General features: G+C 46.5%; 3 protein-coding genes across 3 annotated transcripts; 1 reads left to right on the forward strand and 2 right to left on the reverse strand.

Moving 5' to 3' along the window:
* The first annotated feature begins 19 nt into the window (after positions 1–19).
* LOC122620386 (trafficking protein particle complex subunit 1) lies at positions 20–728 on the forward strand. Its single transcript, XM_043797818.1, has 3 exons — positions 20–239; positions 295–437; positions 508–728. Exons 1-3 carry the CDS (start codon positions 141–143, stop codon positions 701–703), a joined length of 438 nt encoding a protein of 145 aa, XP_043653753.1. The 5' UTR covers positions 20–140; the 3' UTR covers positions 704–728.
* A 4,423-nt stretch (positions 729–5,151) lies between these two features.
* Positions 5,152–11,907, reverse strand: LOC122621826 (acyl-CoA Delta(11) desaturase). Its single transcript, XM_043799817.1, has 4 exons — positions 10,252–11,907; positions 7,175–7,305; positions 6,222–6,613; positions 5,152–6,015 (listed from the first exon to the last, which is right to left on the reverse strand). The coding sequence occupies exons 1-4, from the start codon at positions 10,673–10,675 to the stop codon at positions 5,577–5,579; spliced, it is 1,386 nt and encodes a 461-aa protein (XP_043655752.1). The 5' UTR covers positions 10,676–11,907; the 3' UTR covers positions 5,152–5,576.
* A 2,969-nt stretch (positions 11,908–14,876) lies between these two features.
* Positions 14,877–16,354, reverse strand: LOC122621829 (acyl-CoA Delta-9 desaturase). Its single transcript, XM_043799819.1, has 4 exons — positions 16,113–16,354; positions 15,883–16,013; positions 15,548–15,753; positions 14,877–15,485 (listed from the first exon to the last, which is right to left on the reverse strand). The coding sequence occupies exons 1-4, from the start codon at positions 16,276–16,278 to the stop codon at positions 14,984–14,986; spliced, it is 1,005 nt and encodes a 334-aa protein (XP_043655754.1). The 5' UTR covers positions 16,279–16,354; the 3' UTR covers positions 14,877–14,983.
* Positions 16,355–16,359: the final 5 nt, after the last annotated feature.

Raw genomic sequence — 16,359 nt, forward strand, 5'->3', positions numbered from 1 at the left:
ACTACCGACTCGCAGCAGGTTGGCAGCACCGGGCGAATGTTTTTGTTTTGCATCGGAAATCGAAGTAATTTGCATTCCATAAAATTCGCCAGCAATAGCGCATTTTCACGGCTAATGCCATTCCAAATAGCTTTAGCAGCATGACCATCTTCAATCTGTACATATTCGACAAGTTCGGCACACTGCTGCACTACGCCGAATGGAATCGCACCAAGAAATCGGGCATCACCCGCGAGGAAGTAAGAGATTCATTCAGAAAATTAACTTATTCAGTAAATGGGTGTTTGTTTTTAGGAAGCCAAACTCACCTACGGAATGCTCTTCTCCATCAAGTCCTTCGTCAGCAAGATATCGCCCCACGATCCCAAGGAGGGCTTCCTCTACTACAAGACTAATCGCTACGCCCTGCATTACCTGGAAACTCCCTCTGGATTGAAGTAAGTTGCTTGAAATAATCAGGAATCAGAACATAGTTCAATGAACATCATCTCAACTCTTCATTCCCAGGTTCGTTCTCAACACGGACACGACGGCCATCAACGTGAAGGAGCTGCTGCAGCAGCTGTACGCCAAGGTGTGGGTGGAGTTCGTGGTGCGGGATCCGCTGTGGACGCCCGGCACGGTGGTCACCTCGGAGCTGTTCCAGTCCAAGCTGGACGAGTTCGTCCGACAGTCGCCCATCTTCGGCATTCGCAATATCTAAGCCAATAAATAGCTGTAAGCTCGAACTCTCATTACGTAGCTATGCAAATTCCGCCACACAAACTCTAAGGTCTATGTCATTAGCTCCGAATGGCGAATTGCGCTGGCAAGTGCTCCGGTCCGAAATGCAGCCCGCGAGATCCGGGCTCCGGAAATGGCATGCACTTAAAATGTCTGCGGGGCCAGCGAGAAAAACTGGCCTCATGGTTGCGCAAGCGCTGTCTTTTGCTGTTGTCCACTGTCCCACTGTCTGCTGTCCACCTGTCCACATGTCCACTGTCTACTGTCCAATAGCGACTGCTCACAAAGGGGGACAAATGTCAAAGAGGTTGCCGCAACTCGAAGGTTTTAGTCAACTTCATGTGCTGAGAAAATTACTGACTGACTCTGTCTGCTGCAGGCGAACTGGGATTACACGGCTAAAAATGATGTGATTAATATTAATAGAGCTACGAGTCCTCTGCCAATGAACTGCAATCGGAAATCAAATCAGGTAGCCAGAGAAACCTTTAAATTAAAAAAAAGAGTCAACCCATATTAGCCACACATATAGAGCTGTTAAAACTTAAGAGATTATAAGTTTATGGCCTATTTTGCATACTGGACCTTAGATAGTTTGTGCTAATATTTGGCCAGATGAAAGCGACTTGCAGTCATGTAACAAATGTATTTCTACCCGTGTACCTGCAATTTTTGACAGACAGCTCAGCTCGTCAAGGGTTTTCGCAACTATACGTTGTTGCCGCGGAAAATTAAAATGAAAATGATTTGCAGAATGCATCCATAATCGGGGGAGTTGCTTTGCCTCTCTGGTCGGCATGAACGGGCAGATATACAAATGTGGCTGTGGAGATACTCTTTCCTGTGCGCTGCCCGATGTCTCACTTATTCAAAACGATTTGTGCAAGTCACAAGACGTTTGAACTAAATATGTTTTGTATGTTTTAGCGCTCTTTTTTGTCTTTGTCTTTGACGAATTTTAAAACAGGTTTCAACGTTGCAAAAGCCGCTGGCGGGACAATAAAAAATGGAACCACACAGCGGTTTCTTTTCTCCGCTATCGAAGAAATCAATTTCAAAGCCAAACGCCCTGGCCGCAGACCGCGCAAATAAATCAAATGCTCGACCAACACATCAACAGCTTATGATGGACCATCGACAAAATGCGACCCGAGGAAAACCCACCGAAAGCACGCACAGGTTACCAAATCCACAAGATAAAGGTGCCCTTTCAAAATCGACAATTGCGTAGACTCTCAGCTGGAAGCACTAGCTCATATCATAGAGGAGTATCTGCTGGATACCTGTTTCAAAAGTGAGGCTGCATACCGCCGATCTTCGATGTCACCGCATCGGCTTCCAATTAGCCGCGGATCTCGCAGCTGCGATTTACGGGGTCTTGGGGGAAGTCGGAGTACCGGAGTAGCGGAGTGCCGGAGTCGAAGCTTTCGTTTGCCATTCGCAAAAGTTACGCAAATTTTGGGCCACTCGACTGGCGTTTTGCGTCATAGAAACTCCGGATCGCGCGGCAAGGTTATTAACGCCTAGGAATTGGAAATTGTCGCCCGGTCACGTCATTAAACGACCGCTATCTTGATTGCTTTACGATCGCTGCAACTCTTTCCCGTGCGCAATTAAAAGTTTAACGAGCAATTGTGGCCGCTATTTATTTGTCTCACAGTTTCTCCGGAGAAAGAGGGCCAGTCGCCAGAGCTGTGACGCCGCCGGATGACCACCCACCCACACGGATCTCGTGCTGCGATCAAGGCCCTTTGACCAGCCGGAGGCGGACTGGATCCACCAAAATGCCCATAAGCCAAGCACCATCGACCAGTTGAAATATTATGCAAATTCATAGGCCTATCGCTTACCAAATTTGGCTGTTTTGCGCGCCAAGTTGGGGAAATGCTCGAAAAGAAATCCCATAAATTTGGCATCAATCTTGAGACAAAACCGACAAGAGTTCAGGGCAGGCCGAGCCCTAACGTATTAATTGCTATGCGAATCCGCTGCTTTTTTGTTTATCTCGCATTCAGCAGAAAACCACATTAGTGACTTTTAAAAATAGCCAACCAGAATGATTTACAACTTATAAGTTCAACGATATCCACACTACGAGAGTTGGAATCTGCTAAACGAAAGTAAAGCAGCACGTTTTTAGTTTTCAGAGGAGAGATCGCAGTTCTTGCCATGAGATGAGATATAGAACCCTATACAATCGACATCTTAAGATCATCTATAGATTTTGTTTTTTGACTGGGAACAAAGTTCATTTTGTTTATTAAACCGATCTCTCGGTTCGATCGCTTTCAGCCAACTTAAAACTATTAATTACAACTTGCTGACAAAAACAAGCTGAAAGTTGAATATGTATGATATCCGCCTATAGATCTTTGCCTGTGAAGATAGAGTGATTTAAGATAAAACGAATAATATTCAGGGCAGAAACAGATGGATTTCAAAACTCTGCCTTTATTTATTAGGCCTGGTAGAGTTTCACTCACCTATTTACTCAACTCTTCCATTGAACGCCCGCCAATGGGCCTAATGAAATGCCGATGCAGCCCTTTTGGCACAACCTTCAATTAACTAGGCCCACAAAAGTGGCCTGAATTGAGTGCTCGTCTGCTGCCCACTGGCTCGTCACCAATTAGGTGGCGATGACAGCCACACCGAAACGCTAATGAGATGAAGGTGTCACGGTAGGGTCTTGGCCTGGCACTTTTTGGCCATTGCTTGGACTGTTGATATTGGCAAAGCACTTGACCTTCCCAACAATTGGGTGCACAGAAAGAAATCTTTGCTGAGAGGTACCATATATTTATCGACTGAGCCGAATATGTTGCTACACGGAAATCTCAGCATAAAATATATTTACTTATTGTTGCATACTAATATCTGCACACATTTTAGAGACAGACATTTTTCTGCATGATAAAAAATAAAATTGCTTATAAATATTCGCATAATTACCATACCTTACCTCCGTAAGCATACAAGTCATAAAAACAAAGTGCGGCAGGAGTAATGAAGTTACCCGCCGATCGGGAACTCCCATGCACTTGAGACTCGTGATATGAAGAAAAAGGGCGATGCTCCAGGAATTCCCCTTGAATGTCTGGTGGCTTGAACCTTTTCAAGGTTCTCGTTTCTTCTGGAGATTGAGTTTAAGATCGGCGTACGTGCCGAGTGCACGTAGGCCAGGCCAAGTGGAGGATCTCAGGGGGGAGCTCAGGTGGGGAAGTTAGTTAATTGATTAGGGAACTATGACTAGCGTCTAGGCGCGCTTCCTTGTGAGATGCCCACCTCGTCACGTAGTCCAAAGTCAAAGGGAAACCAGTTGGCCTAAGCTAACTTGGCCTAAACTCCAGCTACTCCCCTTTCGGAAAACATAAATGTGTAATAGCGCCTTGGACGACAACAATGGCAAGCGGCGTCTCCATTTCCCATTTCAATTTAAATTTCCATTTGCATTTTAATTTCGTCACAGCCTCAAATTGTCATTAAGTGTGACTGGCAGATAGTTTCGTGGGTGGAAGTCCCACCGTGGGTTTTGGCCACCTTCATTTGCATCTGGACTGAATAACTTGAAAATGTGTTTATCAAAGTGGAAGATATTTTCACCACCACCAACAAAGATCGCGCCGTAATTGTTAAGATAAATTTGAAGTGGCGACTTTGCTGCACTAGTTAACATCGTTTTCTGAACTTTAAGTGTGTGCATATTTATTTTAACACATCCATCTTTAATAGGCTCCAGATGCCATTGTGCTCACGTTTCTATTATGGCAATTGTACTTTCAGGAAAACCGATAAGCAAACACTCCCAACCGCTCCAAGTTCTAAGTTCTAAGATCTGTAAAACCAAGTTGAAATAGCTTACAAATACTAGGAGAGCCCTTGAAAGATTCTTCACTTGAAAAACAAATGACCATTAGATACTATCAATACTAGAACAGAAACTAAATCTGAAGTAAATAACAGCCATCTTTTTGGAGTCACGTGTCATAGTTCTTTTTATTATCCGTGACTCACTACCAGAACTCAGATTTCACAACTCTGGGGCATTGACGTCAGTTGTTCATATAGTCTAGGTTATGGTAATCTTGGGAATATATGTACATATTATATATTCAAAAACAGTTTTCGCACTTCTTGTTTGCCATACTTAGAATTCGCTTAGAGCTTCCTAGAACGAATCATCCCAAATGTAATGGAAGATTTACTCATTGTCATGGTAAATTAATTCTAGAACACTTTTCGCACTTTAGGCTCATTTGCATAAGGCGGTTTTTTCCGCACATTTACGAACTTTTCAAGATCGCCAATGTGAATGGCCTTACTTCCAAAGATATGAGTTTGAATAGAACTCATATTTAAGAGACCCCCGATTATTGGCCAATTGAAAGGCGATTTACTTTGGATTTTCGAATTGTTTTTATTTGTAAATATTTATTTTCTTTTTATTTGTCTCGGACGGAGAGCAAGTTTTGTTGTTGTCGTCTATACGTAAATTTGTGTGTGACTTATAACTTATGTCGTACCGTGCTAAATACCTAAACCTACACAAATGAAGATACGAAAATGAGTGGATGTGGGTGTTTGGATGTTTGGGTGTTTTGGGTGTTTGAGTGTTAGTTGTTGGTTGCTGGGTGTTTTTGTGTGAGTGTTAACCATTGCGGTGCAGGTGTGTTGGTTTGGATAATGATAGAATAGAATAGGGTTTAATTTAAAAAACGATTATCGACTATGTCCCGCCCTCGCATAGACAGACGCAAGATTAAGTGACGATCCTTCCTCCCATCGGTGATCCGCGAGCCCATCTCGATCTCGACCTGGATGCCCGGACGCCAGTATCCCGATCCTCGAGGTCCCTAGTTGGCCGCCTTCTTCGACTTCTTCATCCGCTCGCCCTCGTTCTCGTTCTCATCCAACTTGGCGCTCTCCGTGCTGCTCGACTCGGCATCGTACTCCAGCTCGGGATCCGGCACCTCGGCGTAGTGCACATGACCCACCATGGTGGCACCGGCCACCACGCCGTCCTTGAACTCCTCGGGTCCGCCCATCTGGGAGGCGTGGGTGCCATCGCCGTACTTCTCGAGGGTGCGACGCACCAGCTCCTTGGACGGCTGCTTCATGTTCCAGGCCCAGCCCAGCTTGTGGAACGCATCCAGCACCATGGTGGTGAAGTTGACGGTGTAGTTGCCCAGCTCAGCTGCTTTGTAGTCCCAGGGGAAGACGTGGTGGTAGTTGTGCCATCCCTCGCCCATGGCCAGCAGGGACACGTAGATGTTCTCGCTGGGCATGATCCGCCTGGAGAGGAAGATAGCACCAGATCAGTTAGATGTGTCAGTAGAAACCTCTTATGAATTATTATAGCTGTGAAATGGCACTCTTCATTCAAGTTTTGACTTTAAGATATTTGGCATGCAATGTGACCTGCACTCATTCCCCAAATTCAACATGATAGTGTCAGCCTCTTGTTGACATAGTAACCAACTTGTACTAATCACACTTACTTGTCGTAGGGGCGGGATCCCCACAGGTGGGCGGCACTGTTGACGGACCAGGTGAAGTTGAGGCTGCTCACGTAGCGGAAGAGGCACTGCTGGATGAAGGCCAGGGTCCAGGTCTCGCCCCAGCAGTAGACTGGTATGACGGTGGGCAAGATGAAGCAGAAGAAGGTCTTCAGGGGGATGAAGTACTTCTGGTGGAAGCGCACCACGGGATCGGCCAGAATGTCGCTCATGTCGATCTGGCGACCACGACGCAGTACCTCCGGATGCTTCAGCATCATCAGCCATCCCACGTGCGAGAAGAAGAAGCCCCGGTTGGCATTGTGGGGATCCGCATCCGTCTCCGAGTATTTGTGATGAACTCGATGGTCGCGAACCCAATCATACAGCGTGTTCTGAAAAGCGTTAGTTGATATTACATGGAAAAGTGATATGTCTACAAGAAGTTATCTGATAAACTCTAAAATAAAACGAAATTGACCGTAAAAATGATATATCTTTTAAAGCATCTGTATCTAAACGCTGAAATCTTCGGTAGGTCAGGGGGTTCATTTAACACGTCGTCAAATTTGATGGCTTCTCTTAATTTCCAAGTCGCTCAGCATATGTACATACTCGTATTTTACAATGTATATATGTATCTTTTCAAGCTGAGCATTTTAGCTTCTGTGGCTGCGCTTAATCGCTGCAGTCATTAAATAAGACAAATGTATCTGCGGGATACACAAAGCACTTTGGCGAGTAGTTGGAATTGTCAATTTTACAGTTTGTCAGCCGCGACAGGCATTAAGTTGTTATACTTAATGATGCAATTAATGTTAATTGCATTACAGCCCCGAAAAACGCAAAAAACGCGAAGGTGTCGCGTCAAATGAATTGGCACATTGCGGACCAGTCTTCAGGTGGCGTTACGTGTGCCAAAGGTCGGCCCATCCCAAAAACCCCACTCAACTCACCTGTCCAGCCACACAGTAGCAGACCATCAGAATGGATCGCAGCACGGTGTTGGCCTTGTAGCTCTTGTGGGTCCAGAACCTGTGCGCTCCGGCCGTAACTCCGAATCCGGCCACGCCGCCAACGAAGAAGGCTAAAATGTATAGAGATAGAGATAGAGATAGAGAGTTAGAGTTAGATGTAAGTGTTGGCTATAAAGATTTTGTGAACAAAAGCAGTGCTAATTGGATGGCAATAGGAAAACCCGAAATTACATTTCCGCAAATTGAGCTATTTGAGGCTGAGTGCTAATTCCGCGGACAAACAAATGGAGTATAAAAGAGAACCAAGATCGCCCAAGGTTGTCGATACGGGGAACTTTATAATAGACAGCTCGGTGAATGACTGATCACGACTCCGACTGTCATCAGAAATATCAGGTGCAAGCCCTTGCAGCCGATCTCAACCATTAGTTCCTCAATTAGAATATGCAAAACGCCATTGTCACCATCCCATTGAATTGGATAATTGCTGTGGGCACAATTAGAAGTAATGACTATTTGATAGCAAGAGGGTTTTCCGCCTCAACTAACGATCGCCGATATGGGGGATCTTTGGGCATATGCTCACACCTCGCATATTTCGGCAACCAACTAATGAACCATTAACGATTTCTCTGAATGGAACGTCCAATTGATTCGAGGAAAGATTAGCCTTCAATATGTTGCGACAAAACCAGTTTCGTCTCACCAAAACACCAAAAAAACTAAAGTTAACAATTAAAGGCCACGCCGAGTGCGGAAATGAACAAACTTAACATTGGTGTGCCCACAAATGGGTTGCCACCTATGAGCTGAACTCTGGAAAACCAATAACCATAACCATAGGTACATTAAATCTATGCATACATGATGTATCTATGTATCTTGGGGTCCCACTTGCTCGTGAAATATTCCCATTTCTTGTGCTTGTTTGTTGCGGTAATGCAAATGGGAGTACACATTTATTTTGGGGCTGCCATACGAATGACTATATCACGATATCTAATTTGGATATTTGCATTTGCATTTTAAATGCAGTGCAACTTGGGGCACTGCAAGCAAATACAGGTCAAGTTCAGGCTGTTTCGAAATTAGATTTTGTCTTGACTACGGAATCGCTGTATTGCATTATCCATTATCCATTCGCCGTTCATCTTTTGTGATTCCAAAACCGAACAACATCAGTGTCCCTGAGTCGCAAGAAGTGCGTTGACTTGCTGCCCGCTGCCCGCTGCCTCCTTATACAAATGTTAGTTTTTGGCCGGATTCATTAACGCCCAATGCTGATGCGCTTATGTAAGTCCCCTCGGCGGCTTTTGCTCCCTTGATTTTCAGGCCCGTCGCATTTAATCAATATCTCGGACCGAGCACGACAATTTTCGCCATCTACGAAACCGGCAAAAGATGATAATTCCCAGCATGCCACTGAGCAGCATCGAGCATCTTTAAGCGCTGCACGTTCGTCCGGCAATTTGCCAAAATATTTACGAGCTCGACGCCCCAAAAAGGGATACGCTGCGTGCAAGGATACTCCTTGTACTCAGTTTTGCAGTTTTTTTACCTGTCATACCACACAATGTGCAATAAATATTGAAAATTACCAGGTATTAAGGCATTTTTCGCTGCACGGCCATTAAGGGGGAAGTGCCCCATGTAACCCAAGTAACCAAGTACCTGAAGCTTCGGATGACTTGGTAATTTCAACGAAAACGAAATCGCTGCTGGAGCATCCCCCCTCCAAGCTGATTTCTGTCTCAATGTCAACCGATTTTTTTGCCCCACTCGCATGTGTAGTGCTCATAAATTGAGTCAGTGCTTACCGCACAGATAAATCATCTTTTGTCTGGTTTGTCTGCGTTTTGGGTCTTGCGAGTTGAGATCTAAAATGGTTACAGCTTGGTAACTTTGAAGATCTGCAGTTAAAAGGCAGATAAAGCATCTCACTGTGCCTCGAAGCATACGAGTTAAGATCAGATAGTCCTCGAATTATCTAGAGCCACCTTCGGAACCACAAACTATTTTTAACTATTTATGAATAAATCATGATTCATGCAAAACACTACAAGACCCAGAAATTTCTAGCTCAGCCTTGTTTACCCAACTTCGAGGTTCGATGACAATGGGTTAGATCTTCCAAAGACCCAATTAAATTTGTGTCAAGCGATTCTTGTTTCTCTTTCGCGTCGACAAGCGCTCTTTTGGCCGCATATTTATACCAGAGGCAGCACGTTTTGGTTTTGTTTTCTGCAATCCACCTGCGTCAGTCAATTTTTATGCTGAGACTGAAATTGCATGCCAACCAAAAGCCGAAAGCTGAAAACCGAAAACCCAACCCCAAAAGTAAGGCGAATGAAAGAGATTTCAACACACACGTCGTATAACAAAAGGCAGAAGCTGAAGGGCAATATAAATAGTGGGTCTTTTGGGGAAAGGGCGGCCAAGTGTTAAGCGGCAATCAATTAAAGGCAATAACAAGGGGACGCATTTTGTAATGGCCCAGAGCCCAGAGAAAGAAAAGGCCAACACGGGCTTGAGGCGCTGGGCGCGCTAAATTGCAAATAATTGGTGGGGCAACCCATTTTTGGGGGAGTGGGAGCCGCAAAGACAACATCATCAGCAGCAGCGACACCAGCAACACATCTACACTGCGAGAAATATGGGCTACTTCCTAAGCAGACGAAACTTAGCCAAAATATTAACTGAAAGGTGATCTCGACTCCAAGTTCCAATGTAAAGGGGCGAAAATATAAATTAAATTTCATATCCAGCGGAAATTTGCTAAAATATGTATACTTTTGATATATCTGAGTAATCCCAACACCCTTGTAATGCTGATTTTCGCTCTGTGTAACGTTTTTCCCTTTCAGCATCGATCAGAGATGACTCTTTGTTTCCACACCTGTCCCCGTCCACCATTTCCAAATTCGAGGCGATAGAAAGAGAGAGTGGGCATTACGCAATGCCGGATGGGATGGAGATGGCGATGGCGATGGAATGGAATGGATATGGATACGGATGCGGATGGCTTAGATGAGGCGAGAAGGCATCGCAATACTTACACCAGACGGTGGTGTACGGGTTGAGCTCGCGCAGCGGATAGGTCAGCAGGCAGATGAAGGCCACGATGTGCAGGAGCGAGATCTGAATGACTTTGTCCCACTTGAGCGGAGCCTGGAACTGCCAACCCAGCACGCGATCGCCGACGAAGGTGCGGGTGTACTCCTCGAGATTGATGGCATCCTTGGGCACGTGCTTGGCGATCTCCTTGGGCACCACCGACCTGGGCAGCTCCTCCCGCTTCGGCGGCAGCTGGAGCTTGGCACGGGGCGGCAGTTCGGGCGAGGAGTCCTCTCCACGGCGCACCTGTTGCTGGGCATCACCATTGGGGAGCTTCGACCGCCTGGCCAGGAGCGGCGGACTGGAGTCCCCCGCGATGGCCGGCGTCTTGCTGCACACTCGCTCCGACGTGGACAGGTGACCCATTTTTCGCCCTCACACAGATCTATGTGTGTGTGTAATTCTCTAGATATATATGTATATGGCTGGAACCCGGGTTTCTTTTTGGGTTCGCCGGCGGAAACCGCGTTTCGTAACTGCCGCACTGCCGAACTGGCAAACTGGCGCACACTCGCCGAACTTTCTTCACAGCTTAACACTCAAACACTCGGGGCCTAATTGCCGCAGTACTTGGCCCAAAAGTACGAGCAGGAGGTGGAGTTGGAGTTGGCTAACGTCCAAAGAAACACACAGTGCACACACTGCGAACGGAACGCGGTTCGCTTAGGGTTTAGTTTTTACTTTTGTCGGCGTCCCAAGACTTCCTTTTCGTTTCGCGTCTAACGAACTTAACGCGGCGCCGTTCCGTAGACAAATGATCGTAGCCAAATGTGTAAGTTCCTACCTATGCCGCTGCTGGGAGCAGCTCAACTGGGCAGCGACGCGACTGAGCCAAAGTTGACTGATTGACCGACTGACTGACGGCAGCGGAGTGAGGCGGAGTGGAGGGGAGGGGAGCGGAGTGGAGTGGAGTTTCCGATCCGACGCACAAAGGTGGGCAAAAGAAAAGAAATGGAGAGACGAAATGGCCAAGAAGGCCAAGATTATGCCACCGCCTCACCTCACACACACACACGCTCGAGCACCTGCAGCCTATGGCTTCGGCTACGGCTTCGGCTACAGCTTCGGCTGCAGCTTCGTGTTTCACTTCGAATCGGCTCGGCTCGGCTCGGCTTGGTTCGTATCGGTTCAGTTCGAAGCGAAGCGAAGCTTCGGCGCAGAATCAGCAGCGCAGTCAGCAGCTCCGAATTCACGTTACCGCTACCTCGAAATTACGCCAAATGTGTGGGTCTCTGGGTGTCATGCATCAGTAGGTCAAACTGTATCTCCGCTGGAAACCATAAACTCCGAAGAAAGGTTTCAAAAGTTGGGCAACATGCACGTTCACTTGCGAGCAGGCACCGAATATGTCAATAGTATTTTACCAGCAATATTTAACTTTTTATATATATCACTTTTTGAATAGCCCTAACTACTTTACGCGACATCTCTTGCAGAGCAGCATGTTTCTACCTTTTTGTTTTGCTCCACCTTTGGCAGAATTTATTTCGAATCCAACTCATTACACAGTACCACGAGGTCTGCCCCCATATGTGCATTCTTATCTGACCACCGACCGACAGCCAGACGTGTCTCCCCCGTACCCCTCCCTTGCCCCTCTGACCGCCGCGAACATTCAAAAACCGACAAGAAGTCTGCCGGCACTTTTCACGATTACTCACGAATGCTCGAGTTTTACTGGCGATCTGCAAGTCGCACAGACGATTCTAATTGCACTCGCTAATTGAAATCGAATTCGTAACGTGGACAATGAGATTTTGCACGCCAACTGAAAGAGTTGTGTGTACTTCCTACGTGACGAAATCACACACTTGTTCTCCTGTTGCCAACGGCACACAACTTATCAGCGCCCGTTAGATTCTACATTCATTCAACATTCATATACAAAGAAGACCTTTCTTTCGCAGCGATTTCTATTTCAAAAGCACTGGCCGGATTCTGCGATTCTGCTGCTGCCCATTTGCATTTGGACAATCTCTCCTTTTGCAAGCCCAAGATACAGAGATACACAGATATATTTATAAATATCGATCCGAGTCGTCATCTTTTGGCAGGGCTGCATGTGTGCGTGTAGAGTGTGGTGTAGAGTGGTGTGGTGTTGACCAAAGTCAAAAGCCGTTCGATGATCATGAAGTTCAGCTCCCGAAGTCCGAAGACGAGAGTTGCTTTCTCTTTACGTAACCGCGGCGACAGAAACAGAAACCGAACTTAATTAAAACCCAAAAGCAAAAGCAAAAGCTGCGAACCCGCGGCGAAATAAAACCCCCCAGCCAAGGAAACCCTCTGCCCTGTCCCATCGTTAAACTGGGTTTACGACTTCTCTCCAAAAAATCCGAACCCGAACCCGATTCCGAATCCAAATACGAATCCGAATGTGAATCTGAAGTGAATCTGGATCTGCGAAACGTCGTTTGCGGTGTCACGCGACCTAAACCTTTGATCTCTGGCTCTCGACCCACTGTGGATGGGATGGGATGGCGTATCTGCAAGATGCTGCTGCTGCTGCTGATGAGGTGCTGATGTTGTAAGGCCCCGGCCATTAGCCAATTATGCAAAGACGCAGAGGGACAGAGAAAAACACTTGGAAATCGTTCGCGGATGGTGGCGAATGGTGTGTTGCCTTTGCTTTGTTTATAAACAAACAGAAATTATTGGAAACCACTTTGATATATTGCGCAGCTTCTCTTTTCGCACTGTCAGCGCTTTATATGAGGGTTCTGGCCACAAAAAAAAACATGAATAAAGTTCCCCTTCAACAGAGCCAGCTCTCTATTGTTCGCGTACCGAGCCATAAATACATGAGGTACATATATATGTGCTTTTTGACTAATCGCTTCCCGTTCCACTGTTCTTGGCTGAAAAGACGGCCATTCATGCGCGAGATATTTCAATTTGCCAGCGATTAGGCCGTGAATGGTGAGGTTTTCTCGTACCGGCAGGGCTGAGCCTGAGCCCCAGCATCCAAAAAAAACACCTGCCCAATTCGACACTAGATAGGTAGATTTTCGGGGCCTATGGTAGCCTTTGGTAGTGGAGTTGCATAAGCCACCAGTCAACAGCGATTTTGCGTACTCCACGTATTTGTGCAACCTTCAGCTGTCGCTCAGTCAGTCAGTCGGCTTATGGAAAACAAATTAACACTAAACAAAGCGCAGAACGCGACGCGACTGCAATTTGCCACAGAGCGGAGCGGATCTCAGATCTCGAATCTGCCACAGCGCAAACAGCTAAAAGCGAATAGGGATACACCGCGAATAATACCACAGATACTTTTAGTTTACAGGGAAAAAAAGGGAGCGTCAAAAAATAAAACGATCATATCAATTCTCCAGTAAAACCCGAAGGATTAATTCAAATAACTCGTATTTCTATACAAGTCGAAATCTTTTGCATACGCTTCTTATTGATTGTAGTTTTATAGGCAGAACATTGTGTTTGCCTAGTAATTTTCCCTACACCTCACGTGTGCTTGTAATTTTAAGCACTTGTTGGTCATAAAATGTTTCAAGTGTGCCAGCTTTTAGCAGGCAAATTCATTAGTAATCACTTCAGTGCAGAGTCATTAGGAATTGGTACAAGTGGCCGACTGAAATGTGAGTCAGTGGAGTTGCGTTGAGTGTGGAATGCTCACACCCAGCTGGATTATGGATTATGATCACTGGCAAATATAGGTATTAGAATGTGTGCATTAGAATGGCATCGATCGATGGGCTCCCAGTCAGGCGCATAGTTTATAGTTTGCCTAAACCAAGTTTGATAAGCAAACAGCGGAGGAGAAAGGATGATGGGTTGGGAAAAGGCTTCTGGGCAGACAGACACTGAGTGCGGAGTCAATATTGACGGATCAATCAGCGACACAGCCACTGAACACACATTGCGTATGGCTAATAAAATCATTAGGCACAACCCATAAACCCGGCTCAAAAGCACCTGATGCCGAAAGCCATATGTTTAAATATATATATGTATATGCAGACCAATCCCGGTAGCCAAACGATTCAATCATGAGAAAGCAAACGAACCCATTGCCAAATTATTGGCCATCTGAAGCCAAGCGAAAGCCAAATAGGAAGGGTCCCAATCGGACTTGAAATGAAGATAGCTTAAGTCTTGAAATAAGTAATCAAGGTGGTTACTATCATGCTTCTTCCATTCCCGCTGAAGTTTTCCTATATGAAAGTTGAAGTTATTTTCCAATGACCAATGTATCATTCATTAACATGAACCAAATATAGTTAGCCCCCACATAGCCCACTTTGAACTTATCAAAAGAGTTATTTAAACGCCCACCTAACTTCGAAATTCGTATTAAGAAATAAGCGATATTATTTTCTCTTTGTGCGAGTGGGAATGCATAATTAGGGCGACCTGTGATTTGTGAGCTAGATTGTTTACCCTGGGCCATGCCCACTGGTTGGGCTTCCATCCCACCTCCACCTCCACCTCCAGCTCCATCTCCAGCTCCATCGACATTTCCAGTTCCATTCAAGCCCACGAAAATGCCACGGAGTTCGAACTGCACCTCTGTTTACTATGTTTTTATGCTGACCAATAATTAGGCTCACAGTTTACTCTACCCGCCCCTTCCGCGGCGGTTAATTTATTTTTACGACTGACGCGACCATTTGTCGCATCATTTTAGTGGGCCGATGATGCAATGGGCGGCACAAAACTTTACATAAACTTCTCCCGGTTGAGGAAATGGTTGGCGGGCAGGGCGTTTTCCTCCAACTCCACCTGTTCCTCGATGCACTCGACGATGGGACGACCCGTCTCCACCGCCTTGGTCAGTCCCAGGCGCACAGCCACGGATCCAATGGTCCTCAGATCCTTGGCCCAGTCGAGGGCGGCAAACACACGGATCATGGAAGACCCAATTCCGGAGGCATAGTTCCCATACTCCCCACTCTGGTAGTCCCTGGGCAGCAGATAGTGGTACTGGGGCCAGTAACTCTTGGTGATCAGGAAGATACTGTTGGAATCGGTGGGCTTGAAGCCCTTGTGAATGCTCCAAATGAAGTGGGATGAGTGCACCAGGTTGCCCAGGTTGATCACAATCAGACTGCGCAGCCAGAAGCCCACAAACATGGATGTGGCCAGGGAGTCACCAAAGTACTGGAACGGAGTGTTCACCGAGAGCAGTACGTTTAGGAAGATGTACAGCAGGACATAAAATCTGGGAAATATACAGTATATCCAATAAGATAGTTTGATAGCTCAGATTAGGTAATATCCCACCTCTTCTGAAACATGACCACAGGATCACTTTCCAGGTCCGACATATCCACATCCTTGAGCAGTTCCTCCTGCTGCGGCGAGTACTTCAGCAGGCCACCGCGCACCTGGGCGTACATGAAGCTGTGTTTACTGTAGTAGGGATCCTCGTCCTGCTGGAACTTGGCATGGTGGAGGCGATGGGCCTGAACCACGCTGTAGATGGAGCCCTGAACCGGAAAAAAACACACCAAAACTATGAACTCAGCCAACCAGGTTCGTGTCTCAGATGAAACCTAACGAGCAAAAGCTTTCGCCAGAGGCGTAGTGCGTAAAAGCTCTGGGGGGGATTGCCTCACCTGACCGGCGGTCGTCTGGCAGAACATGAGGAACACCTTCAGGGGCTTGGAGGCGGTGAAGGTCCTGTGCGCCCAAAGACGATGAACGCCCACCGTCACGCCCAAAGTGCCAAGGAGAGTGAGCAGGGCAGCTGAGTGGCAGATAGATGAGTTGGAGACAGATATTTGGGGTTAAGAAGCCAGCCACTTGGTATGCGGCACGTGGAGCTGTTTAGCCCCCCCGAACTCACTGAATAAAATCGTGGCCCACGAGGCGCTGGTGAGCAGTACGTAAATCCCATAGACGCCGAGGATATTTAAGTGGATATAGAAGAGAACCAGTGGCCAGATGGCATCGCGTTTCTTGTGTATGGAGTCCCCACTCTGATCCGTCTGCTTCACCTTAGTTGTCTCCATTGTGGGTTCAGTTAGTCCTGTTTCCTATCCCGTATCCCAATTGGTTCCGCCTTTCGCCGCGGTCCTGACTATACTGAAAGT

The sequence above is a fragment of the Drosophila teissieri genome, chromosome 3R (assembly GCF_016746235.2).
Source record: "Drosophila teissieri strain GT53w chromosome 3R, Prin_Dtei_1.1, whole genome shotgun sequence".
NCBI lineage: Eukaryota > Metazoa > Arthropoda > Insecta > Diptera > Drosophilidae > Drosophila > Drosophila teissieri.

Bases quoted from the DNA above. Each gene is read 5' to 3' on its own strand.
- LOC122620386 (XM_043797818.1), top strand. From the start codon at position 141: ATGACCATCTTCAATCTGTACATATTCGACAAGTTCGGCACACTGCTG. The intron at 240-294 runs GTAAGAGATTCA...GTTTGTTTTTAG, and splicing joins CGGGCATCACCCGCGAGGAA to GAAGCCAAACTCACCTACGG. The intron at 438-507 runs GTAAGTTGCTTG...CTTCATTCCCAG, and splicing joins GAAACTCCCTCTGGATTGAA to GTTCGTTCTCAACACGGACA.
- LOC122621826 (XM_043799817.1), bottom strand. From the start codon at position 10,675: ATGGGTCACCTGTCCACGTCGGAGCGAGTGTGCAGCAAGACGCCGGCC. The intron at 6,614-7,174 runs GTGAGTTGAGTG...AACGCTTTTCAG, and splicing joins GCTACTGTGTGGCTGGACAG to AACACGCTGTATGATTGGGT. The intron at 6,016-6,221 runs GTAAGTGTGATT...CTTCCTCTCCAG, and splicing joins GGATCCCGCCCCTACGACAA to GCGGATCATGCCCAGCGAGA.
- LOC122621829 (XM_043799819.1), bottom strand. From the start codon at position 16,278: ATGGAGACAACTAAGGTGAAGCAGACGGATCAGAGTGGGGACTCCATA. The intron at 16,014-16,112 runs GTGAGTTCGGGG...TCTGCCACTCAG, and splicing joins GTGGGCCACGATTTTATTCA to CTGCCCTGCTCACTCTCCTT. The intron at 15,486-15,547 runs GTGGGATATTAC...TATATTTCCCAG, and splicing joins GTGGTCATGTTTCAGAAGAG to ATTTTATGTCCTGCTGTACA.